Source organism: Esox lucius, chromosome 15 (assembly GCF_011004845.1).
Source record: "Esox lucius isolate fEsoLuc1 chromosome 15, fEsoLuc1.pri, whole genome shotgun sequence".
Taxonomy (NCBI): domain Eukaryota; kingdom Metazoa; phylum Chordata; class Actinopteri; order Esociformes; family Esocidae; genus Esox; species Esox lucius.
In genome coordinates this window covers 17,354,888-17,380,909 of record NC_047583.1, presented here as the reverse complement: position 1 = coordinate 17,380,909, position 26,022 = coordinate 17,354,888, and the positions used below count along the sequence as shown (strand labels likewise).

The following is a 26,022-nucleotide window of genomic DNA, read 5'->3' as shown; positions in this document are numbered from 1 at the left end:
AAAGATACGATGTGGACAACATTCAGGTTAACTTTATACTTGTGTTATTCAGTGACAGTATGAGCAGTATGAGCATTCTGGAGGCACACATCCACAGAATGACATAGTAACAATAGAATTACAATAGAGTAACCATAGTTAACAGCATAGTAACAATTCAGTAATCTTATGACTCATGGTTATTATGGTATAGTAACAACAGATATTTGACTTCTATCCACATTTCACAACTACAGATATTTAATCATGAAAGACCAGGGACCTGATTTTCCAACCTTTAATATCTTTGTGGGGACTTACATGTATGTATAGACATGGATAAGGAGCACACTTCATTTTGAATCCTTGTGAGGACCTGAAACCCAGAAAACCCTATACCCTAAGCTTAACCTAACTCTAATCCTAACCGCAATATCCTACACATTATGCCTAAACCTAAACGTTACACCAATTCTAACACCATGCTCAACTGTAGCTTTTCCGTAAACCTAGTGATGGCCATATGAGACTTCATTACTCTTCGTCTAGCAGCAGGATTTTATGCTAGCAGCACTAACTGAGAATTTCTTCTTCAAATTAAAAGCCATCATTGAAATATAAGGCAATACAGTTAGCAATCTAGTCACTACATTTTATGTTTAATGTCAGTTTCAAACATTGTTTGTGTCTGTTCTTTTTTGACAGACTAGACGGTTAACTATATTGCCTTATATGATGCCAATGATGGCTTTAAATGTGGTAAAGAAAATCTGAGTACTGCCAGCATAATATTCTGCTGCTAAAATAATGCTAATGAAGCCTCGTTTGGCCATCACTACATAAACCTAACCACGGAGCCAGAAGTCAGTTCTCCGGTAACAAACAACTGGGGAGCGATATGTCAGGTTTTAGTAACATTATGGAGACTTCAGACATCTCAAATGCATGTGTGAGATTTCAGACCCACTTTCTCATCTGACAGAAACATGCACGCACACACACACACACACACACACACACACACACACACACACAGTCAACAGACAATCAGACCTCTCAAAAAAGCAATAAGTAACTTTAAGAACTTTCTTCTTTTTTTTTTTTTTACTTGACCCTGAATCTAACAGCAGAGCAGGACTCCTTTTAAATCAGCTGGAATCCATACAATGCATTAGCTGAATATAAAGTGCACACACACACACCTAAATATAATCAACTTTGCTAACAAACATTTTCAGCAGAAACAAAGCTTCTGTCAGTCAACATTATATTTAACAAACCCTTTAACTTATGCAATGACATTACATCACTGCTATTCAATCAGGAAAGTTACTACTACAGAAATAAACTAAGGCAATATGGGAACCTCATATGTAGTTCTCTAACAGAATGTCTGTTTTTAGGATTGTCTGGCAAATCTTTAACAGTTAATGTAGCATTTCTGCACACAGTCTATAACAAATATTATATCATCATGAATCGTTTCTCTGTATAGACATATTCAAGTAACCCCAGGTTGTGTTATCTATTCATTTGAATATACCCTAAGAATGGTAGCAGTGAATGAGTTGTACGGTGTCTGAAATGACACCACACCCTATTCAGTGCAAAATGTTTGGAAAGTGTAGGACCTGGATTTTTAAAACACCGACCATCAAAAATGTGTTTTAAACCCGTACACCTGTGCTTTATATTTAAAGGCCGAAGACTGTTTAAATAAGGATAGGTGAGCAACTACTGTTGCAACAATATCTTTCTGCATTTCATTTTTATTGACTTGTTAGTGCAGAGGTCTGTACTAACGAGCCAACTGCAGCTGTTGGGGTGTGGTGGTGATTTGTCTTTGGTTGGTCTGGGACCTGATTGCCCTAGTCCAGCAGAGGGTCGTCGTCATCATCATCATCCTGTATCGACAGCCGTTGGAAGGGACGAGAAGACAACGGACGCCCGGGCCTCCACAACTTAAACAGACCTGAAAGAGAAAGACTATCTGTTCATACTGGACTTTCAAAAGTCAAATTCAAGCACTTTTAAGATACATTGTAAAGGTTTTTCAGCACGTTGATGCTTTGGTAAACTAAACCTTGACATTTAAAACTTTTCTGCACTGAGCAAAGCAAACAAAATTATACTTTCAACATACTAGAATCAATGTTATTGTGCTATAAAACCCTAAATGGTGTTGCGATATGTTGTATACACTTGGTGTCATGATCTGTATTACCTGTCTTAAGTAAATATACACTACCTTAGGAAAGTATTCAGATCCCTTCACTTTCTACACAGTTTGTTGTGTTACAGACCTAAAACATCATTTTGGATTACATAATTTTTTTTGCCAATCATCTACACATTCCAGTAAGGACAATGTGCCAAATTATAAAAAAATTAAAACATTTCATGTATATAAATATATAGACCCTTATTTGGTCCTATATTTCACAGAGCATGTCAGAGCAAAAATCTGAAACTCTCCATGGACATCCGAGATGGCTAAAGTAATGAAAAATGTATAAAACATTCCCAGGAACTTAGTGGAATCCATCATTGTGAAAAGGAAGACGTTTGTAGCCAACAAGACTACCTAGAGCTGGCTGTTTGGCCAAAATAAGTAACTCAGGGAGGTGACCAAGAAGCTAATGGCCATTCAGCAGAGTTTCTCTGCAGAGATTTGAGAACCTGCAGCCATCTCTGTAGCTCTCCATCAATCAGGCCTTTATGGCAGAGTGGCTAGACCGTAGCCAGTTTTGAGGAAAATGACCTACTGCCTAAAGTATTTTTAGAGCATGGGGAAGAAGCTGGTATAGACATACCCAAGAAGACTCAAAGCTACAATTGCTGTCTAAGGAACTTCTACACCCCTCACATTTTTGCAAATATTTGATTATACCTTTTCATGTGACAACACTGAAGAAATGATACTTTGCTACAATGTAAAGTAGTGAGTGTACAGCTTGTACAGTGTAAATTTGCTGTCCCCTTAAAATAACACAACACACAGCCATTAATGTCTAAACCGCTGGCAACAAAAGTGAGTGCACCCAATTAGAAATGTTCCCTCCCCGGTGTCATGTGACTCGTTAGTGTTACAAGGTCTCAGGTGTGAATGGGGAGCAGGTGAGTTAAATTTGGTGTTATCACTCTCACACTCCCTCATACTGGTCACTGGAAGTTCAACATGGCACCTCATGACAAAGAACTCTCTGAGGATCTGAAAAAAATAATTGCTCTACATAAAGATGGTCTATGCTATAAGAAGATTGCCAAGACACTGAAACTGAGCTGCAGCACGGTGGCCAAGACCATACAGCTGTTTAACAGGACAGGTTCCACTCAGAACAGGCCTCGCCATGGTCGACCAAAGAAGTTGAGTGCACCTGCTCAGCGCCATATCCAGAGGTTGTCTTTGGGAAATAGACGTATAAGTGCTGCCAGCATTGCCGCAGAGGTTGAAGGGGTGGGGTGACAGCCTGTCAGTGCTCAGACCATATCCCACACACTGCATCAAATTGGTCTGCATGGCTGTTGTCCCAGAAGGAAGCCTCTATTAAAGATGATGCACAAGAAAGCCTGCAAACAGTTTGCTGAAGACAAGCAGACTAAGGACATGGATTACTGGAACCATGTCCTGTGGTCTGATGAGACCAAGATAAACGTATTTGGTTCAGATGAGGTCAAGCGTGTGTGACGGCAACCAGGTAAGAAGTGCAAAGACAAGTGTGTCTTGCCAACAGTCAAGCATGGTGGTGGAAGTGTCATGGTCTGGGGCTGCATGAGTGCTGCTGGCACTGGGGAGCTACAGTTCATTGAGGGAACCGTGAATGCCTGTACTGTGACATACATGTACTGAGACATATTGAAGCAGAGCATGAGCCCCTCCCTTCAGAGACTGGGCCGCAGGGCAGTATTCCAACATGATAACGACCCCAAACACACCTCCAAGACGACCACTGCCTTGCTAAAGAAGCTGAGGATAAAGGTGATGAACTGACCAAGCATGTTTCCAGACCTAAACCCTATTGAGCATCTGTGGGGCATCCTCAAACGGAAGGTGGAGGAACGCAAGGTCTCTAACATCCACCAGCTCCGTGATGTCGTCATGGAGGAGTGGAAGGGGACTCCAGTGGCAACCTGTGAAGCTCTGGTGAACTCCATGCCCAAGAGGGTTAAGGCAGTGCTGGAAAATAATGGCTATACCATAATGAAGCTCTTCCTTGCAGACTTTGCAAGATGCTGTCCACTTACCGGGGCGTTGTTTTTACTATACTTCATAATTGTTGTGTACTAGCCATGCTATCATTACAAAAGCAGAATCCTGTTATATCCCCTACATTAGGTGAGGATTCCAGTGCCGTGTCACTCCCTACATTTAGCAGGCATGTTTAAGGCAATTTAATTTAATCCATTTGCCTTTTCATTTTTGAAGTCTAAACACTTCCAATTTTCTATGATTTTAAGCACCTGTATGAGACCTTTTTGTTTAACATTCCCTCTCAACTGATACATTTTTTTTTTGCCTACAACATGATTACACCGTCCAGCATACTGACCAGTGAGTGTGGTGAGAACCAGCAGAACCCCCACCACCAGTCCCACCACTAGCGAGATGTCAACACAGCCCATCCCAGCCAGGAAGCAGCGTGCCTGGGAGAGCGATCCGTTGTTTGGTCCTGGAGGCAACCCCAACAGTTGACACATTATTGGGTAGACGTCGACACTCTGTAAGTGCGGGAGACGGTAACCGGGAACGAACCCCGGGCCTACTGCAATCAAGAAGGGGTGCATGCTGTGTAGATTGTTGTCATAGCCATGGTCTCCCACTGGAGGGTACATAAAGACCAGAGAGTTAGTTGTGTGTTCACATTTTACAAACCTGTGGCGACTGAAAAATACATTTTGGTTTAGGATTATGAGTTAAGGTTATGGTTAGGTTTCTGGAGTTATGGATCTGAGACAACATTTTGAATGACAATAACTGTAGACATGAGCAAACGTATGTCTGAGTGTGTGTGACAGCCTTACAACGTGGTAGCCCCCCCCTTTGTACGATAGTCCATCCCTCATCAGCTATTAATATGATTGGCGGGATCCTGTCGTTGTTCTTGTAGTGCAGTCTATCAGGGATGTCCTTCTTTAAGTATGCAGTCATGTGGTCATGGCAACCACTCAATAGGGAAAACACAGCTTTGGAGTCTGAAACACACGCACACACACTGTGAGTGAAAGGTTTGTAACTGGTTGACGGAAGTGTGGGTTTGTGTGTGTGTGTGTGTGTGTGTGTGTGTGTGTGTGTACCTCCATTAGGTATGATAGCAGCAACAGGTGTTAGGTCCACTACTGTGTAGTTGTCGGGATGCAGACATTCGTCCAGTCTGATCAAACGATCAGTGGAACACTGAGCCATTCCATGGTCGCTGGTGACAATGATGTTGACATGCCCCCACAATCCAGCTCGCTTCAGCTCTGACATCAGCAGACCCACATTTTCATCTACCTGTTAAAACACATACACACATAATGCTGTACAGTTTCAAATCACAGACTTGCAAACCTTTAATCCCTTTTCTGAGTAGTACTTCAGAGCTGCAACATCCCAGTCTCAGACCCCACGGCTATAAACGTGCAAGACATGGCAGCCCTTTCAGACACCCACAAACACTGAGACAATACCACAACACCCTGTGCTAGCCCCCCCGGGCACTGTCAGTATGCCACAACCTGGATTCAAACACCTAAGTACAATGATGCGGTGTGTGCTGAAAGGCAGTGACTCTCATCATAAACACAACATGTTCAGTCACAAACACGCCATGCAAAATTGCACAGGGTTCTTGCTAGTCAACGGGCTCCCATCCACTACACTTGACATCAAAGCATGGCATGCGCTAAATAGGCTACACATAGTTGATAGCTTGGCAGGTTAAAGAGAAACAAAACAACAACTAGTGACACTGCATATATCAAGCGTGTGCACCTGAAAGCAGATCAAATTAGTTTTGTATCGAGCATGACATCATACCAGCGTATTTTTGACCTGAAGTGGTGTGGATGCCACACAGAATGTGTGCAGGTTGGCAGAACTGAAACCAGCAGAATTCAGCAAAATGTTATGCAATGTGTCACAAACCTCCTTAAGAGCCTGTCCTATGTAGGAGGCGTCATCTGGTCCATACATGTGACCAGTCTTGTCTGGCTCCTCCCAGTACAGAGCCGCAAATGACACTGGATCCTCCCCTTCACCCTGGTATAGAAACAGGAATGAAGGCGTAACTTAAAATAATTTTTCAGTGAAAATAATGGTTACGTCACCCTGCACATCAATTGCAAGATGAAGTAAAGTCCAAGAAGGGTGAATAATTTCTAGGGCCAGAGTAATAAGGTGGAATGGCTGGAGATCCAACTTTTTCGGTACTGTAATTCCATCAAACCAAATGTGCAGAATTTCCCAACATTTCTGCGCATGGGCGGACCATGTTAAACAGCAAGTGCCACTTGGGAAAATAAACAGAGGCAATTTATCTACAGTTAACAGAATACGCTCTAAAATGTGTTTACTATCACTCAGTTTAAAATGTATCCCAACTAACTAAAGCTGATGTAGCCCAAATGGTTAATATACTGAATAATCCTACAATGTTGACCCTATATATATATATATATATATATATATATATATATATATATATATATATATATATATATATATATATATATATATATATATATATATATTTAATATGTTTACATACCTGTTAGTAAGCATTTCTCTATTGCCAAGATAATCTACGTACCTTACAGGTATGGCATATGGAGAAACGGAATAAATAGCATGATGGCATATGGTCAAACGTATGTGGACACCTGACCATTACATGGAGTTGGCCACTCCTTTCCAGCTATAACAGCTGGCACTCTTCTGGGAAAGGTTTCCACAAGATTTGAGTGTCTCTATGGAAATTTGTGCCTATTCAGTCAAAACAGCATGTGAGTTCAGGCACTGATGTTGGGCTCTCAATTGTCGTTCCCATTCATCCCAAAGGTGTTCAATGGGGTTGAGGTCACAGCTCTGTCAGGCCACTCAAGTTCCTCCACACCAACCTTGTCGAACCATGTTTTTATGGAGCCTGCTTGGTGCACAGGGGCTCTGAAACACAGCACCAGACTATTATCCCTCCTCCACCAAAATGTACAGTAAGTCCTATGCATTTCAGGAGGTAGCCTTCTCCTGGCATCCGCCACATCCATAGTCTACCATCAGATTCCCAGAGTGAAGCATGAATCATCACTCCACAGAACACATTTCCACAGCTCCAGAGTCCAGGGGAGGCAGGCTTTACACCACTCCAGCCAACACTTGGCATTGCGCATGTTGATGTAAGGCATGCGTACAGCTGGTCGGCAATGGAAAGCCATTTCGTGAAGTTCCTGACACACAGTTCTTGTGCTAATGTTGTTTGCAGAGGCAGTTTGGAACTCTGTGGTGAGTGATGCAAAAGGTTTTAGGTGATTTATACATGCTATGTGCTTCAGCTCCTGGTGGCCCCACTCAGTGTTTGCATAGTCTACCATTTTGTGGTTGGGCTGTTGTTGCTCCTTGATGCTTCCAATTCACAATTACAGCACTTAGCGTTAACTGGGGCAGATCCAGTAGGGCAGAAATTTCACCAGCTTACTTGTGGCAAAGGTGGCATCCTATGACAGTGCCACGTTTTAAGTCACTGATCTCTTCAGTACGACCCATTGTACTGCCAATGTTTGTTAACCTGAGGCATTCTCTGTGACAGCTAATTAAACTATGGGTTTGCGCAACTGAAAAATGACTGCACAAACTGACAGAAACCATCTTAGGGAACTTTACCTGGATACTTGTAATCCAAAACAGGGTCTGGACCTGTTTGGCGTTATAAACGACTTCAGTGGGTAAACTATAACCTTCAATGGAAGGTGTGCTCCTCCAGACCTGGCGACACGGAGGGGTGTTGGGGGGCAAATGCTTTGCCCCACAAAAATAGATAGGATAAGATGCTTCCCAATACTGCACTTAACTAATTGGAAATGTAGCTCTCTTGCCTTCATCTGCAAATGCGATCGAAAACGTGCTTTATTAAGTTGTGTGATCACTAAGCTACAAAGAATGTGTAACTACTGCAATTACTAAGTACATTCGAATTTGATTGACAGCTGTGTATTTGACTATTATATAGCCTCAATAAGCCATGCATGCAAAAATTATTTTCTTTTTGTCCCTCTTGCTGAATTTACTATTCTACATTGATATGATAGATGTGCCAGCCCATGGAAATCAAATGCCCATCCAACAAGTAGGTTCTAGCGCCAGGCCTATGCTCCTCACAAAATACATTCTAGTAACTGTATCGACGCAGGTGGCAGACTAGAGTAGCTTGATCTCTACAAGTAGAATAGACTGTATGTAAAGAATAAACACGGGGGAAAATTGTAATCCGCACATGCGCAGAACCTTTAGAAAACTCCAAACAGCCATTCCTCTAGCAGAATAAAGATCAACAACATCATCTGATCAGGCTGGTGAGCTTGTACAAATGATGTTGCATATTTCTGTAATCATTTATTTTTTATGTAACAAAGACAGAATTAAATGGAAAATGTAAACAAAAAATTCTGTATATAATATTATATCTGATCATTTAAATGATAAAATAATGTCCTAATATTCAAAATGTTTAATAATTTTTTTTCAATTACAAATAATCACCACGTTTACTACGACCCATAGTTACTAACCCTAACATCTTTGGTCATTGGTGGCACTCAATCCACTGTCTAAACAACTTGGTCTCAAGCATTCATGATTGACCCATGAAAAAGGCACCATGATGGAGACAATATTATTCTTATATAGAAATTAAATCGCTGGGAGATTAAACATACTGTGTGACTCCTCATTTTTATAGCCTACAGATTACTCTCCATTGGTAAGCACCTCTCTTTTGAGTTAATGCCAGCTCATAACAATCGTTACATGACAGTTAGCTCATCCTTAAAATACCTGTCATATAAGTGCCGTATTATCAGTCAGTCATCAGCAACGACTGAGCAAAGGAACGCAACAAAATACTGCGGGGGTCAGAGGATAAAGCTTACGTACTCCAGTAAGCCAGTGGGTGACATTGGCCAAGCGTTGACTAAAGGACACAGAGCGGTTATAGGGCAGGAAGTGAGTTGCTGTTCTGTTCCTGATTGCCACGTCTGATCCTGGCCACATGGCCACACCTGTCTTGTACCCAAAATCCAGTGCAGTGACCCAGATTGGGGAGGCTTCGTTCCACCAGAAGGAGTCAGTATCATTGAAGGTGGTGAAGTGCTTCTGGGTTGCAGGGTCATACATGCTGCTAGCTATGACACCATGAGACTCTGCATACAGACCTGTAACCTGGAAGGGCAATGGTCAGAGGTTAATTGGCTATAATTAATCTATGACTAAATACCCATGCTACCCATTTAGTAGGCTTTCTGGGCATATAATTTTAAGAGCATGCATCCCCTCATTAACTTACAAGGGGTAAGAGATCTGAGTTAAATGGTTATTTATTACCAGGCTGTAATGGTTGGGGAAGGTCTTAGTGATAAAGACATTAGTCATCTGTTCCACCAAGACTCCCTGTGAGTACAGGAGCTTTAGGTTGGGTAGAGGGAACCGTTTGAGGTAGTCCGCTCTGAAACCATCAAATGACACCAGCAGTACTGGAATTGGGGCTGCACTGTCTGCCTTGGATCCTACTTCACTGCTGCCATTTCCTGTCTGCACTGCTGAAGCAGCCAATAAGGAGAGTGTGAAGAGGAAGTACAGCAGGACCAACATCCTAAAAAAAAAGGTGAGAGAATTGTCACATTCACACTGACTATTCAGGAGGGAACACTAGGTAGACTCAGTTTTGCGCTTGCAATAGAAACTCATTTTTCTCACTCTCATTGACCTTTACTAGTGATTTCTTCTCCTGTTTTCTGATTGGCTCAGAGCTGACGTCTAGTGACTAGAGAAAAAACAAGACGAAATGCTAGACGGTAGCCATGAGTGGTCAACAAAACACAGTATAAGGTGAGTAAGAGGAGTGCCAAGTGGTTGCAAGGCCTATAATTGTGTGCCACTGCCTTATCTTTTGATTAGGGCATAGAGTAGACACCTATAAGACATTATAAAGCATTCCTATGAGATTGATAATATACATCCCGGTGCTTATTGTTTTAATTCTGAGAAAAATTATGTTCCCTCTCACTGGCATTTAATTCCTCAAGGATCACTCCTCCACTCCTTCTGACTTGCATTTAAAAAAGTTTGAAATAAATTGAGGCAGGGAAAGTGAACAAAACATGCTCATATGAAATTAGACTGTCTCTCGTCTTCAGGCTAATAACCTTCACTGGATGCAAAAAATACAATGGATTGCGTAATTATTCACCCATCAAGGACTTTCACATTTGTATTATTACATCTAAAACTAAGTGGATTCATTCCACTGATGAGCACAATCTATTATATAATGTTGATGTCAGAAAACAATATATTCAACTTTTTATTAACTACAAATTGAAAACTGAAATGTCTTGATTGCATAAGTATTCACCCCCTTATCTATGAAATAAGCTGTTGTGCAGCCAATTTCGTTCCGAGGTCATATAATTAGTTGAATAGAGTCCACTAGAGTGTGAAATTAAAGTGTCACATTATCACACTGGTAATACACTGGTTTCTGGAAGGCCCCATAGTATGGCAGATGGCATAAACAAGCACACCATGAAGACCAAGAAGCTTTCAACACAAGTCTGAGAAAAAGTTTAGGAAAGTCACCAGTCAGAGTTGGGCTATGAAAAAAAATACAAGCAAAACAGCAGAACAGTTGAAATCCATTATTAAAAAAAAGTGAAAGAATGTGTCTGTAGATGAATGGCACAACAATTACAATAGGGTTTGATTACATTATTATGGACTATATTGAATCATATTATTAGCAGGGTACCACCTACTGTTATAGGTCAACTATCTTTATATAAAATTAGGGTAAAATAGCATTTATCCTAAACTGGATGGTAATTACAATACTTCAAAGAAAAGTATGATTTCAAAACATCAAGATGCATTAGCCTATAGAAACAATATGAACAAATATGGAATAAGGAGGAATCAATGGCAAAATTGGGGGACTAAAAAGGCTATTTATTCCTACACTGTTCACATATATATCAAATATGACAATCTAACTTCTACAAACATGAGCCAACAATGCCAATCTCCCTGAGAACCCCAGGCCCACAGCAAACCACAGTGGTGAACACATGGAATGGGGATGCTGTAGTGGCAAGAAGTAGAAGACCTGAATTGAGGACAAGATGGGTAGAGATAAATGTAGGAAAATATCTCTCTCTGTCTATATACAGTCAGGTGACAAATTAAAGGAAAAACATGAATGAATGAGTGGAGGACCATAACCAATGCTTCCACACAGGTGTACTGCATGATACAATTAAGCAATTAACATCCAATCATGCTCTGCGGCATGTATAAAGATGCTGAGCTGGCCCAGTTGACCTTGATCAAGTTGGCAAGAGGAAAGGACCTAAGTGACTTTGAAAGATGGATTATTAGGGCATGGATGGCAGGAGTTTCAGTCCCAAAGACTTCTTAACTGTTAGTGTTTCAATAGGAACAGTGACTAAATTTACATCTGCATTTAGATCAATGGGACATACATGGCCTGAATGCTTGACCCATACAGTGTGGGGTCCAGAGGGTCTGACTCTGTTATGCTGTAGAAGGCCTTTTTCTGGCATGGTTTGGGTCTACTTGTCCCTAGAAGAGAGGGCAGGGATTTTCCTGCATATAAAACTCAAAGGTGGCTGCCTTCCTGAGAATTTCACACTGCCTCTGGGTTTCAGCATGGTAAAACATAATTTTGTGCTCATACGCTTAACAGCCAACCAGCGATATACTGCAGCGTATGTGAACATAGGAGGAAAAGTTTTTCATATTGGCAGTGTTGCCAGATGGGTAGGTTTCCCAAAATTAGGCAATTTTTAATGGGCTTGGGATTTACAGATAGGGTTGTATAGATGATATAGCGTTTACGTGGATTTCACGGTTACTGTCAATGATCTGGCAACCTTGCATACAAAACCTTGCCCGTCCTGACATCGCAGATGAGCAACGTCGGAAAAACAAGTGGAACCTAGTTCTTTTACACCCAAGCATGTCAAAATATTTAAATAAAACTAAATAACACCGAAACTACATCCAATCCACATAACATTTGTTAATGTTTCAGAAGACGTCTAGTAGAATCTTTTTTCAATAGAGTTTGCAAAACAGACAAAGATGACTGGTGAAAATAATATTTGATAAGGGTATGTAGGCTACGGTCCCCAACAATATAAATGAACGTTAAGATGCTGGATGAGCGCAAGCCACATAGTCAAGTGGCATTACAGCTGAAGGAAGTCGAGGGGGGGCGATAAGTGATGTGGCATCAAGGCAAGGATGGAGGAAAAAACAACACAACAAGGCAGTAATATGTAGGCCTATATAAGTCAAATCAATAGGAACACAGGTAAACAAGAAAAATTGCACAACAATGAAAACAGACAGCAATAATATTGACTGTGATTAATTATAAAGCCTGATGAGTGATTTCATATTTTTTTATGTGATTCCTAGATTCCTATCATAGTTTTGATGCTCAAAGGCAAAAAAAAAGGACGAGGGTAAAATCCTACATCCTACACAATTTTTAAAAAATAGATCAAATATGTAACATGTTAATATGTAAAGAACAGATGTATTGCTTGTTTTTTGGTTGCTATTGTATTAGGGAGGACATTGTAGTGTACATTATATTCTCAGGTGGACATGGACAACAGAACAGATTTAACACTATAATAGTTTTATTTTTCAAGTGGCCAGATATTATATAAAGTATATCACAGAGGGGTGTCAGGTACAGCGTCGGGTAGCATGGGTTGGGGTACCACCAATGACTAATTTTCAGCCAGGAAAAACCCTGGTGAAGGGTCACTGCAAATCATTAAAGTTATTCGGAGTGAACACCTCTATCCAATGGAGAAACATATCCTGATGGGAGTGGTCGCTTCCAGAATGACAATGCCCCCATCCACAGGGCAGGAGGGGGTCACTGAATGGTTTGATAAGTATGAAAGTGCTGTTCATCCTATGCAATGGCCTTTGCAGTCAACGGATCTAAACCCAATTGAACACCTAGCACTCTCCACTATCTTCATCATCAAAACACTGGATGATGGAATATCTTTTGGAAGAATGGTGTTCCATGACTCCAGCAGAGTTCCAGAGATTAGTAGAATCTATCCCAAGGCGCACTGAAGCTGTTCTGGCAGTTTGTGATTGCCCAAAACCTTACAGAGACAATATGTTTTTTTATGTAATATGTCACCCATCTGTGTACGCAGCATACTCACCACCTACTGTACATAGTTATGTAAACTTTTAATCATATTGTTTCTAATTATGGTGTATAAAATGGACAGTAATGTAGAGTAAACTTCGCAGTGTGCAGGCTATTACTATATGTTGTCCAGCATTCCAGCATTCCACTGAATCAAGTAAGATTTATCAGTTGTACAGTAGCAAATTTAGAATTCTACATTAAATACTATACAAGCAGACTGCGAATGCTGCTATAATGCTATGATGCACAAACCCCCTCTAGAAAACTGGGCTTTAATACAGTTATTTATCCAGAAAGTTAACTAACCAAGTCCTGGCGGTGACTGGTATATTACTTAGGCTACATGATAAGAGAGACAGCAAACGGGCTAGATATTTACATACCACCTGAAAACAGAACAAACTCCGGACAAGGAACTGATTACATCGCTAGCTGTGTTGCTAGTTATCTATATCTTACCTTCGGAAGACTAGTATTACAATTAAAACGTTTGCTAGACCTATAGCTGAAGTAGAAAGTTTATAACATGTACCGTAGTTAACCTGTCGGCTCAATGGTTGTGCAAAATCTTCATACGCACCTTGTTTGTCAGGAAATCCACTTAGCAACTGTGTCACAGCTTTCTCATTTGACTGTCGTTCTATTAAAGGGCTGCTAACTCAGTGCATATTCTTCCAAAAGCAAACGTTTGGTTTTATATAGACTATTTATCACTTACTTCTAGGTAAAATAGCATTTGTCGATTGAATTCATTATGTTCTATTTAAAATTACTTCTACTTCCTCAAAATAGAAGAACTCGCAAGCATCTCGTTCAACCAATCGTTCTATACAACCGTGTACACCACGCTGTGAGGCGTAAACACCAAAACGCTTTCTTATTGGCCAATTGGGCGCCGGGCAAAAGGCTTGTTTTTCAACGTAATGATCTTGAACAATATAATATCTATTAACACTTTCTGATCCACGCTTTTAAATTAAATTATTTATAACTGGTTTAAGTGTTTCCATTTGTCATTTTGTTTCCCTGTATAATGTTTCTTTTATAACTTTTAATGTCATTTGAAAAATAATACTTAAAATATGATGTCACTTTTTGCGTCGTTCTACGGAAATTGTGAATTGTGTTTATAAATATATATATAAAATCGCAGAACGAATATTTATCTGTTTAGTTCACTATGTTAACCAACAACAACAAAAAAAAACTTCCTGTTTGGGGTTACATGAACCTAATAATAGATATTGGAGAACAAAGGCGTTGCTAGGATCACACTGAATAACCCCATTATACTTTAAATATTGTAATGCAAAATAAGGTATTACAGTTATTTATCAGACAACTTAAAAAACTTAAATATATAAAAATATTATGAATATTATTTAACTCTATTATGAATAGAGTTGCAACGAAACAGTCATTTCACAAAAAGGAATGGTTTCAAGGTACATAAAAAAAAAAGGTCAATGTACAAGTTTGTGTACTTTCAACCTAACCTCCTATACAACATTGCAGTCTATAGTGTCAAATTTCCTAGCAGATTAAAGTAACATGACCATTAGAGTTCTTTGGTAAAATGGCAGATTTTAAATGAGTAAAGTATTTCATTTTTTATTTAAGTTAGGTAACGTGTCAGTGTGTTTGTGGTGGGTCCCTCTTCGGATCACTGATGGTAGGTATTCACCACTGCTGACCGGAAGCCCCCCACAAGCCTTGTTGTTTCAGAAATGCTCTGACCCAGTCATCTGGCCATAACAATTCGGCCCTTGTTAAAGTCGCTCAGGTCTTTACTCCCGCCCATTTCTCTTGCATCCAACACATTGACTGCAAGAACTGATTGTTCACTTAACACCTAAACTACCCAGACCTTGTCATGTGCCCTTGTTAGGAGATGATTCATGTTTCATTTTCATGATTCATTTGCTTCACCTGTGAGTGGTCATAATGTTTTAGGTCATCAGTGTACACTCACCTAAAGGATTATTAGGAACACCTGTTCAATTTCTCATTAATGCAATTATCTAATCAACCAATCACATGGCAGTTGCTTCAATGCATTTAGGGGTGTGGTCCTGGTCAAGAAAATCTCCTGAACTCAAAACTGAATGTCAGAATGGGAAAGAAAGGGGATTTAAGCAATTTTGAGCGTGGCATGGTTGTTGGTGCCAGACGGGCCGGTCTGAGTATTTTACAATCTGCTCAGTTACTGGGATTTTCATGCACAACCATTTCTATGGTTTACAAAGAATGGTCTGAAAAGGGAAAAACATCCAGTATGCGGCAGTCCTGTGGGGGAAAATGCCTTGTTAATGCTAGAGGTCAGAGGAGAATGGGCCGACTGATTCAAGCTGATAGAAGAGCAACTTTGACTGAAATAACCACTCGTTACAACCGAGGTATGCAGCAAAGCATTTGTGAAGCCACAACACGCACAACCTTGAGGCGGATGGGCTACAACAGCAAAAGACCCCACCGGGTACCACTCATCTCCACTACAAATAGGAAAAAGAGGCTACAATTTGCACGAGCTCACCAAGATTGGACAATTGAAGACTGGAAGAATGTTGCCTGGTCTGATGAGTCTCGATTTCTGTTGAGACATTCAGATGGTAGAGTCAGAATTTGGTGTAAACAGAATGAGAACATGGAACCATCATGCCTTGTTACCACTGTGCAGGCTGGTGGTGGTGGTGTAATGGTGTGGGGGACGTTTTCTTGGCACACTTTAGGCCCCTTAGTGCCAATCGGGCATTGTTTAAATGCCACGGCCTACCTGAGCATAGTTTCTGACCATGTCCATCCCTTTATGACCACCATGTACCCATCCTCTGATGGCTACTTCCAGCAGGATAATGCACCATGTCACAAAGCTCGAATCATTTCAAATTGGTTTCTTGAACATGACAATGAGTTCACTGTACTGAAATGGCCCCCACAGTCACCAGATCTCAACCCAATAGAGCATCTTTGGGATGTGGTAGAACGGGAGCTTCGTGCCCTGGATGTGCATCCCACAAATCTCCATCAACTGCAAGATGCTATCCTATCAATATGGGCCCACATTTCTAAAGAATGATTTCAGCACCTTGTTGAATCAATGCCACGTAGAACTAAGGCAATTCTGAAGGCAAAAGGGGGTCAAACACAGTATTAGGATGTTGTTCCTAATAATCCTTTAGGTGAGTGTATATGTCAATATAGAGGAGACTTGACATGACAATCTGGTTAGAGAAGGTTCTGGGGTATATTTTACAAATATATTTATCAACATTTACAACATTGTTTCCAAAACATTTGTGACGCTGCGTTAAATGCAAATTAAAACAGAATGCAATGATGTGCAAATAATTTCTTCCATATATTTAATTGAAAATCTTGGTTTTCAAAATTAGTTTTTAGCCTTGTCCCTTGCATACAGAGATTCATACGGATTCTCTAAATCTTTTAATGATATTATGTACAGTAAATTATGAGACCCCCAAACTCTTTGCAATTTAGGTTGAGAAATATCATTCTTAAATTGTTGCATTTGCCCCTGCAGTCTTTCACAGAGTGGTGAACCTCCCCATCTTTACTTCTGAAAGACTCATCTTATCTGGGATGTTCTTTTTGGACCCAATCATGTTACTGACCTGTTGCCAATTGACCTAATTAGTTGTGAGATGTTCCACCAGGTACATTTTTTGTATTACACAACTTTTCCAGTCTTTTGTTGTCCCTGTACCAGGTTTTTTGAAATGTGTTGCTGGCATCAAATTCAAAATGGTCATTCCTTTTTCAAGGAACAATAAACATTTTTATTTTAAACATTTGATATGTTGTCTTTGTACTATTTTCTATTGAATATAGGGTTTAAATGATTTGCACATCTTTGCATTGTGTTTTTATTTCAATTTTACACAACAAACTATTTTGGAAACGGGGTTGTACAATTAAATATACTTGTATTTTATAAATGTATTCAACCAACATTTCAATATGTTTCCATTTTATTGAAATATATTCCAATATATTATTTTTGTGTGTGGGATAATGGACTGGTTGTCATTTCAGATCTAATTATGTTGATAAGGAAAGGAACCTGAGCCATCCGTACCTGTCCTCTTTTTCACTACATTACAATCCCACAGCACCTCTCCTTTTCCACCCTCTACCGGTTGACTTCTCTCCCCCTCTCCTTCCTGAAACCTCATCCCCTTTTCTCTATAGCTATTTTTGACCGACACGCTCATTCTGACAGCTGAAGTACAAATCAAACCAGGGCATGCATGCACCCATACACACACAGACAGACACACACACACACAAAGTCACAGTCAGGACAGAAGCTCTGACACACAAAAACACAGCATACACAGGAGTTGCTGGCTACAACAGGACAGACGTGACTGGGCCATCAGACAAAACACTTACATCTTGCAGATGAAAACAGTCATAATTCTGCAGAGAATAACACACACCTGTTAGAGCACAGAAGATGACTGACCTCTCTGCAGCTGAAGAGGAGAAGGACCCTGATATTGAACTTTTTGTCAAGGTGGGGTGTGTGTATATATGTGTATATAAGGCTCATTAGTTGTGTCTTACATCAGTACAATTATCTACTGCGTTGTGTCTGTCTGTTTTTATGTGTGTGCAAGCGGGTGTATGTGTTTGTATTTGAGTATCTATGTGTATGTGTGTGTTGTTGATATTATTGTTTCCTCCACAGGGCTGCAGTAATCCAACACGCCTGCTTGTGTTGCTCTCAACCCCCTTACTCCCCCTTCTCTCCCCTTCACCTTTCTCCCATACGTTTCCCTGTCTCTTACGGTGTTAGACAGATCAGATCTACTGAATTATTTCTGGTCATCTAAGCAGTGAAAGTTGGAGGTTAACTGGTTAAATGGTGAAGTCATGCGGTGGCTCTAGTGTGTGTGTTTTGTTGGGGTAGGGGTGGGTGGGGCAGGGGACATTTGGACTACCTGACACCAACACTTTGTGGCTTGTAGGTTCATTCTCATGAGAATTGTTTCAACTCTTTCATATCTCCCTGCTATACAGGTCTAATGATGCAAGAGTAATAAGTATAGTTGTTGGTCATATATATTTTTTTTTTAGATGTTCAGCTAGTTTTTGATGTAACAATTGTTAGTTTAGTATAGCGTTAATAGTGTGGTAGTTATCATTTATGAGGTAGTTCTAGTGAGAGTTAATTCATACTTCCGGGACGCAGTAGTGTAGTAGTTATAGTTAATGAGTTAGTTCTAGGGGTAGTTTGTTGGGTACAGGAGGAACGTAGTAGTGTGATGGTTCTAGGGTTGTGTGTCCAGTGAGGTGTGTAATGGAAGATTGATATATTATTCATGTGTCTGGTTTCTTCTTACAGGATCTTCTTTCAGTCCGCATCATTGTGTGAGTGTGCATGTGTGCTTTTGTGTGTGCATGATGCCACATTGACCAGGCCTGATTGTAAAGAGCAGGGATTTTTAAGTAAAGTAACCTGAAGGTTATATAGAACTGTTTTTTGAGATTCATGCATTTTGTGTACAAAGGGTTTAGAAATAGTATTGTTCAAGCTATATTTCAGTAAGTGTATTTTCACTGGTGTTTTTAATGTGTGTGTGTACGTTGTGTGTGTGTGTGTATGTGTGTGCGTGCGTAAATGCGTGTGTAGGCAGGGAGCGATGGGGAGAGTATAGGGAACTGTCCATTTTCTCAGCGTCTCTTTATGATCCTCTGGCTGAAAGGAGTCGTCTTCAACGTTACTACAGTCGACTTGAAGAGGTAACACACACATACACTAACACTCACTCTCACATTCTGAGACAAACAAACCTTAATGTGTTCGTTGTCCAATAGGAAACCGGCAGACCTGCACAACCTGGCTCCAGGTACACACCCTCCCTTTCTGACGTTCCAAGGAGAGGTGAAGACAGACATCAATAAGATAGAAGAATACCTAGAGGACATGCTGGCTCCACCCAGGTACACACACACATACAGTCAAGAATGTAAACAAAATGTCCCAACTTTTTAGCTTAGGGGTTAAGTTTAGGGTCAAATTTACAATTAGTGCCAGTGTTAGAATTTAGGTTGGGTTAGGTTAAGGTTAGGTTTAGGTTTAGAGTTAAGGTTAGGAAATGTGGATTTTGTTGTTTTCTGTACCCAGGAGGATCGAAATACACAACTGTGTGTGTGTGTGTGTGTGTGTGTGTGTGTGTGTGTGTGTGTAAATGTTGGTTTTCTTCAGGTATCCTAAACTGGCAGCAAAAAATCGGGAATCGAATACAGCAGGAAACGACATCTTCGCCAAGTTCTCAGCATATATCAAAAACATCAGGCCAGAGAACCATGCGGGTACAGATGCACAAACCCTGCTGATCTAGGAGATTTGCTGGTGTTTGTGTGTGTGAAGTAATGTATGTGTGCTCTTGCAGTTCTAGAGAAAAGTCTCAACAAGGCATTAGCCAGGCTGGATAAGTTTCTTCTGTCCCCACTGCCAAATGAGATGCAGGAGGGAAGAGATGTAGCAGAGGTGGAGTCTGTAAGGAAGTATCTAGACGGAGACACACTAACACTGGCAGACTGCAACCTGCTGCCCAAACTACATGTCGTCAAGGTATTACTCTTATTCATGTATGACTTCAAACAGACAGAAATTGATTCTCAACCGATCACAGAAATGTGCTGTATGAAGATACAGTACCTTTCTTTCCCAAGTTGTTTTTGTTCAGATCAGTTTCAAGCTGTCTTTTCCAGGGTTTACTGTTGTGCGCTAAACTCTTAAAACCTCAGAGAACACACACCAGCCCATATATGCTATCCCTTTGAGCCCCCCTATAGGTTTATAAGGATGAATGGATTGTGATTTTCTCCATGGTGTGTGTTCGGTCTCCAGGTGGTTGCTAAGCGATACCGTAACTATGAGATCCCTGCAGAGCTGCGTGGTGTATGGCGTTATCTTGGGAATGCCTACAGCCGGGATGAGTTCACCAACACCTGCGCTGCTGACGCGGAGATAGAATTAGCTTATCTGGATGTGGCCAAGAGGCTGTCGAATTGATGATTCATAGTGATGTTGGAGTAATGAACACCCCACCCAATGTGTGGATGTGTAATCCTGTGTAGGTTTCCTACAACCTAGAAAATGACAGAGAAACAAATCCTGGTTCATTTAATTTCATAAAATAACCCAGGCAACATAAAACCTCCTTTCATTTACAGTTCTGTAGTTTCATACTTTTTCTTTAAGTTCCACTTCCAATCAGACACAAAAACAAAGACAGCATAGCAAGAATATTACATGTTAATATAGCAATATTAAGTTAATTTAGGATTATGTTGCATTTTAATTATTTATATTTCCTTTTTTTCTTTGTTTTTATAAGTACATGGAAGAACACAGCATTGATAGCACAGTCTAGTCAGCCACATTTGAATACAGTGAATGGCCTGATGATAAATTAATTCTAGGTTGATGAATTTAAGTGCAAGCCAAAGTGTTTTCTCTCAGACTATACCATTCTGTGGTTAAAGAGTGTCGTATGTATTGTAAAACCATCCTGTGGTCAAAGTATGTAGTTTGTATTGTAAAACCATCCTGTGGTCACAGAGTGGAGTGTATTGTAAAACCATCCTGTGGTCAAAGTGTGTCATTTGTATTGTAAAACCATCCTGTGGGCACAGAGTGGAGTGTATTGTAAAACCATCCTGTGGTCACAGAGAATTGAGTGTTTTGTAAAACTATCCTGTGGTCACAGAGAGTCGAGTGTATTGTACAACCATCCTGTGGTCAAAGAGTGTGGTGTGTATTGTAAAATCAGCCCATGGTCACTGAGAGTAGTGTGTATTGTAACAGCATCTTATTGTCACAAAGTGTAGTGTGTATTGATAAAACCATGCCAGGCTTAATTAAGTCAGAGATTGACAGCAAAGTGTTCATTTTATTGTACATGTTTTAAAATGAGTTAATTAGTGTCTATTATTGTTCTAATTATCATTTTAATAATACATATATTTTCTCAGCAATATTTTGACTGGACTCTTAACTGTTACTAATCAATGATAACCAAAGTGAACAACTGTGTGTGGGAAGCTGCATTCATACAGAAACCATTTAATTGATGTCCGATAAAAAACATGTGACTACTTTTTTGGCAATTGTCAACATTGTCAATTGACCCTTCCCCTGATGTACTCAGACATTTGAGTATAGACTCAAATATATTGTAAATAACTTTAAAAGTTTCCTAAGTGTTAATTAAGTACACAACGATTAGCCATAACATTATGACCACCTGCCTAATATTCTGTGGGTCTCCCTTTTGCCGCCAAAACAGCCCTGACCCGTCGAGGCATGGACTCACTAGATCTCTGAAGGTGTGCTGTGGTATCGGGCAGCATGATGTTAGCAGCAGATTTTAAGTCCTGTAAGTTGCGAGGTGGGGCCTCCATGGAACAGACCTGTTATTCTAGCACATCGATGCTCAGTTGGATTGAGTTCTGGGGAATTTGGAGGCCAAGTCAACACCTTGAACTCATTGTTATGTTCCACAAACCATTCCTAAACCATTTTTTGCTTTGTGACAGGGCACATTACCCTGCTGAAAGAGGCCAGTGCCATCAGGGAATATCATTGCCACGAAAGGGTGCACATGGTCTGCAACAATGCTCAGGTAGTTGGCACATTTCAAAGTAACATCCACATCAATGGAAGGACCCAAGGTTTCCCAGCAGAACATTGCCCAAAGCATCACACTACCTCCACCAGCTTGCCTCTTTCCCATAATGCATCCTGGTGCCACGTGTTCTCCAGGTAAGAACCACACACGCACCCAATGTGGACACTAGGCCACCTTCTTCCATTGTTCTGTGGTACAGATCTGATGGCCACGTGCCCATTGTAGGTACTTTCGTCAGTGGACAGGGGTCAGCATGGGCTGCAATGCACTGTGTGTTCTTACACTTTTCTATCAGTACCAGAATGAACTTTTCCAGGAATTTGAGCTTCAGTAGAGATACACTTTGTCACAAAGTGCTTTACAGAGACACCCGGCCTTAAACCCCAAGGAGCAAACAACAGTAGTGTTGAATTTCAGTGGCTAGGAAAAACTCCCTAAGAAGGCCGAATTTTAGGAAGAAACCTAGAGAGGACCCAGGCTCAGAGGGGTGAACAGTCCTCTTCTGGCTGTGCCGGGTGAGATATTATGAGTCCAATTGGAATAATTAATAATTTTCTCTGGGCTAAATCCGGAGTCTATTTGATTTTAGACTAGGTCAAAAGTATGACCAGGTGGACAAGGACAGGGACAGCAACGGGCCCCGCAAACCAGGTACTCCGCAGGTGTGGACCAGGACCTCATCTCCTCCTAAAATTTTCAACTGGAGGAGACAGAGAAAAGTTAGAAAGTGCATTCCTCATATCCCCCAGCACAATAATATAGCAGCGTAACACCTTGGAACCCTACCCGGGGGAGGTCCCGTACAGGGCCCAACAGGCAGGAAATCAATCCACCCACATTGCCAGGCATCAACCAAATGGACACCCACCAACCGCAACCCCCCTGAATGAGGGCAGAGTATTGCCAGCAGCGTACAGCCCAATTGCACAAGTGCGCAACAGAGAGTCAACAACAAGCCAGTGACTCTTCCCCCGAAAGGCATTGGAGGGAGGGCATCCAGCAAGGGTGGACAGTATCAAGCCTACTGGTCACCTTCAAGCCCCCGGGCCAGGCCACACCTAATAATAAACCGTGCTGTAGATATGGGTTTTTAGTAGACACTTGGAAGTTTGCACTGAGTTTGCATTTCTAACCTTAATTGGCAGATCATTCCACAGTAGTGGAGCTCTATGAGAAAAGGCCCTGCCGCCAGCTGTTTGTTTAGAAATTCTAGGTACAATTAAAAGGCCTGCATCTTGCGATCGTAGGTAACGTGTAGGTATGTATGGCTGGATCATTTCAGCAAGGTAAGTAGGAGCAAGTCCATGTATTGATTTATAGGTTAAGAGTAAAACCTTAAAATCAGCCCTAACACTAACAGGCAGCCAGTGTAAGGACGATGGGACAGGAGTAATGTGTTCACATTTTTTTGTTCTAGTTAGGATTCTAGCAGCTGTGTGCAGCACTAATTGAAGTTTATTTATTAATTTGTCTGGATAACCAGAGAGAAGAGCATTGCAATAATCTAGTCTAGAAGTAACGAAAGCATGGATTAATTTTTCTGCATCAGTTTTTGATAGAACATTTCTAATTTTTGCAATGTTTCGAAGATGAAAATAGGCAACTCTTGAGACATATTTTATATGTTCTTCAAAGGAGAGGTTAGGGTCAAGGGTAACGCCAAGGTTTTTTACAGTTTTTGGGGATACGACCATGCAGCCGTCGAGGTTCACAGTGAGATCTGTTAACAACGCTCTTTGTTTCTTGGGTCCTAAAACAAGCATTTCTGTTTTCCTTGAGTTTAAGAGCAAGAAATTCTATGTCATCCACTTTCTAATATCTGAAACGCATGCTTCCAAAGTAGCTAATTTAGGGGCTTCTCCATGCTTCATTGAAATATAGAACTGTGTGTCATCAGTGTAACAGTGAAAGTTTACATTTCGGATTACATTGCCCAGAGGGAGCATATATAGTGAGAACAATAATGGGCCCAGAACCGAGCCTTGAGGAACACCAAAGCATACCTTTGACTTATCAGAGGATATGCCATCCACACTAACGAACTGATATCTTTCAGATAAATAAGATTTAAACCAGGCTAGAACATGTCCACATAGCCCAATATGGGTTTCCAGTCTCTCTAAGAGAAGGGAGTGATCAATAGTGTCAAAAGCAGCAATAAGATCAAGAAGCAACAGGATGGATGCAGAACCTTTGTCTGAGGCCATTAGAAGGTAATTTGTTACCTTCACGAGTGCAGTCTCAGTACTATGATGGGATCTGAAACCGGACTGGAGCATTTCATAAATGTTATTTGTCTTTAGGAAGGCATTCAGTTGTTGGGAAACACATTTTTCTAAGATTTTAGAGAGGAACAGGAGGTTCGATATTGGCCTATAATTGTTGAATATGTCGGGATCCAGATTCGATTTTTTTAGAAGAGGCTTAATTTCCGCTATTTTTAGTGAGTTTGGTACAAATCCGGAGGAAAGGGAGCAATTTATTATGTTCAGCATTGGCTGACCTAGCACAGGATATAGCTCCTTAAGTAATTTTGTTGGAATCGGGTCTAGCTGAGAGTTTGTGGGTTTAGAACTCATTACAAATTTAGTAAATGTGTCGAGCAATACGGTATCAAAAAGTGTCCCCATTGACACCTGGTCAGGGACGTTCAGGACATTTTTAGTACAACTGAGATTTTGAGGACCATAACTATTTAAGGAGGAGTAAGTTATTTGTTTTCTAATGGTGATTATCTTTTCATCAAAGTAGTTCATGTATTCATTACAACTAAAGTGAAGACCCACTTCACTTGCTAAGTTTTGCTTTTTTGTTAACTTTGCAACTGTATCAAAGAGAAATTTTGGATTGTTTTTGTTCACCTCAATTAGGTTGGAGAAATAAGCTGATCGAGCAGACGTGAGTGATTTTCGGTATTGTAGTGTACTGTCTATCCAGGCTAGTCTAAATACTTCCAACTTGGTGGAGCGCCACTTTCGCTCCAATTTTCTGTAGGCTTGCTTAAGTGCTCTAGTATTGTCTTATTGCGTATTTCTTTTGTTTTTAGTGGTGCAACTGTCTAATGTATTTCGCAGTGTTAAGTTTAGATCTTCGATTTGATCGTTTACAGATTTATTTACTCTGTCGTTAATGACCTAACTTGTAAGAATATCAAGGAATGTATTTGTAGTCCGAGAATTTATAGTACGCCTTTTGAAACTCATTGTTTGATGAGCAAGTGGATTTCTTGTTTTAAAGGTAAATGTAATAAGACAGTGATCCGATAATCCAGGATTTTGGGGAGAAATTATTAGATCTACAATATCTAATTCTCATGACAGGACTAAATCTAAGGTGTGATTGTGGCAACTTTCAAACCAGGCTTTTAAACACTTGCTGGCTAATATATCCCACCCACTGACAGGTGCCATGATAACAAAATTACCATTGTTATTCACTATTCACCTGTCAGTTGTCATAATGTTATGGCTGATCAGTGTTTGTCCAAACCCTCCCTGGGTTTTTTATATACCTTAACTTCACATTCATCAGGAGCTCCTTCTCAAATATAATAATACTGATAAATGTTTATATCTTTACCCATCCACCACAGAGGTCAAGCAATGTGCACCCACTGCTCAAGTAAAGTTCAATAACAACACATTCGCTTCTATATCAAACAGGACACTGGAGATAGTGTGTACATAGCAAAGCAAAACCTAGATTTGAGCAAATGTCCTAAATTGCTGATAATTTAATTACCTACGGTATATAACTTGATTTGACGGCATGCACGTGAGCAGTTGGGCTTGTTGTAGGCAACAATGCATTTTTACAAGAAACTGTACTTGCTAACATTACATCATACACAATTGTTGCCTGATTAGCATACTTTTCTGAACTTCCCAAAAATTGTTGGGGAATTCCAAACCTTACTTCCTTTAGAT

General features: G+C 40.5%; 2 protein-coding genes across 5 annotated transcripts; one reads left to right on the top strand and one right to left on the bottom strand.

Moving 5' to 3' along the window:
- Nucleotides 1-16: 16 nt before the first annotated feature.
- Nucleotides 17-14,285, bottom strand: enpp4 (ectonucleotide pyrophosphatase/phosphodiesterase 4). 3 transcript variants are annotated; one of them, XM_020054209.3, is made up of 8 exons: nt 13,966-14,285; nt 9,554-9,821; nt 9,107-9,391; nt 6,107-6,220; nt 5,275-5,473; nt 5,002-5,172; nt 4,530-4,799; nt 17-1,951 (listed from the first exon to the last, which is right to left on the bottom strand). In XM_020054209.3, exons 2-8 carry the CDS (start codon nt 9,818-9,820, stop codon nt 1,848-1,850), a joined length of 1,410 nt encoding a protein of 469 aa, XP_019909768.1. In that variant the 5' UTR covers nt 9,821; nt 13,966-14,285; the 3' UTR covers nt 17-1,847. The 3 variants fall into 3 exon arrangements, with proteins under 3 accessions (XP_019909768.1, XP_012992895.1, XP_010861961.2); XM_013137441.4 differs by having other exon boundaries at nt 14,014-14,284; XM_010863659.5 differs by lacking the exon at nt 13,966-14,285 and adding an exon at nt 13,893-13,956.
- A 3,511-nt stretch (nt 14,286-17,796) lies between these two features.
- Nucleotides 17,797-21,356, top strand: clic5a (chloride intracellular channel 5a). Of its 2 annotated transcripts, XM_020054210.1 has the most exons (7): nt 17,889-17,970; nt 18,802-18,827; nt 19,090-19,199; nt 19,275-19,400; nt 19,666-19,772; nt 19,853-20,034; nt 20,314-21,356. In XM_020054210.1, exons 3-7 carry the CDS (start codon nt 19,144-19,146, stop codon nt 20,476-20,478), a joined length of 636 nt encoding a protein of 211 aa, XP_019909769.1. In that variant the 5' UTR covers nt 17,889-17,970; nt 18,802-18,827; nt 19,090-19,143; the 3' UTR covers nt 20,479-21,356. The 2 variants fall into 2 exon arrangements, with proteins under 2 accessions (XP_010861962.1, XP_019909769.1); XM_010863660.5 differs by lacking the exon at nt 18,802-18,827 and having other exon boundaries at nt 17,797-17,970.
- The last annotated feature ends 4,666 nt before the right edge of the window (nt 21,357-26,022 follow it).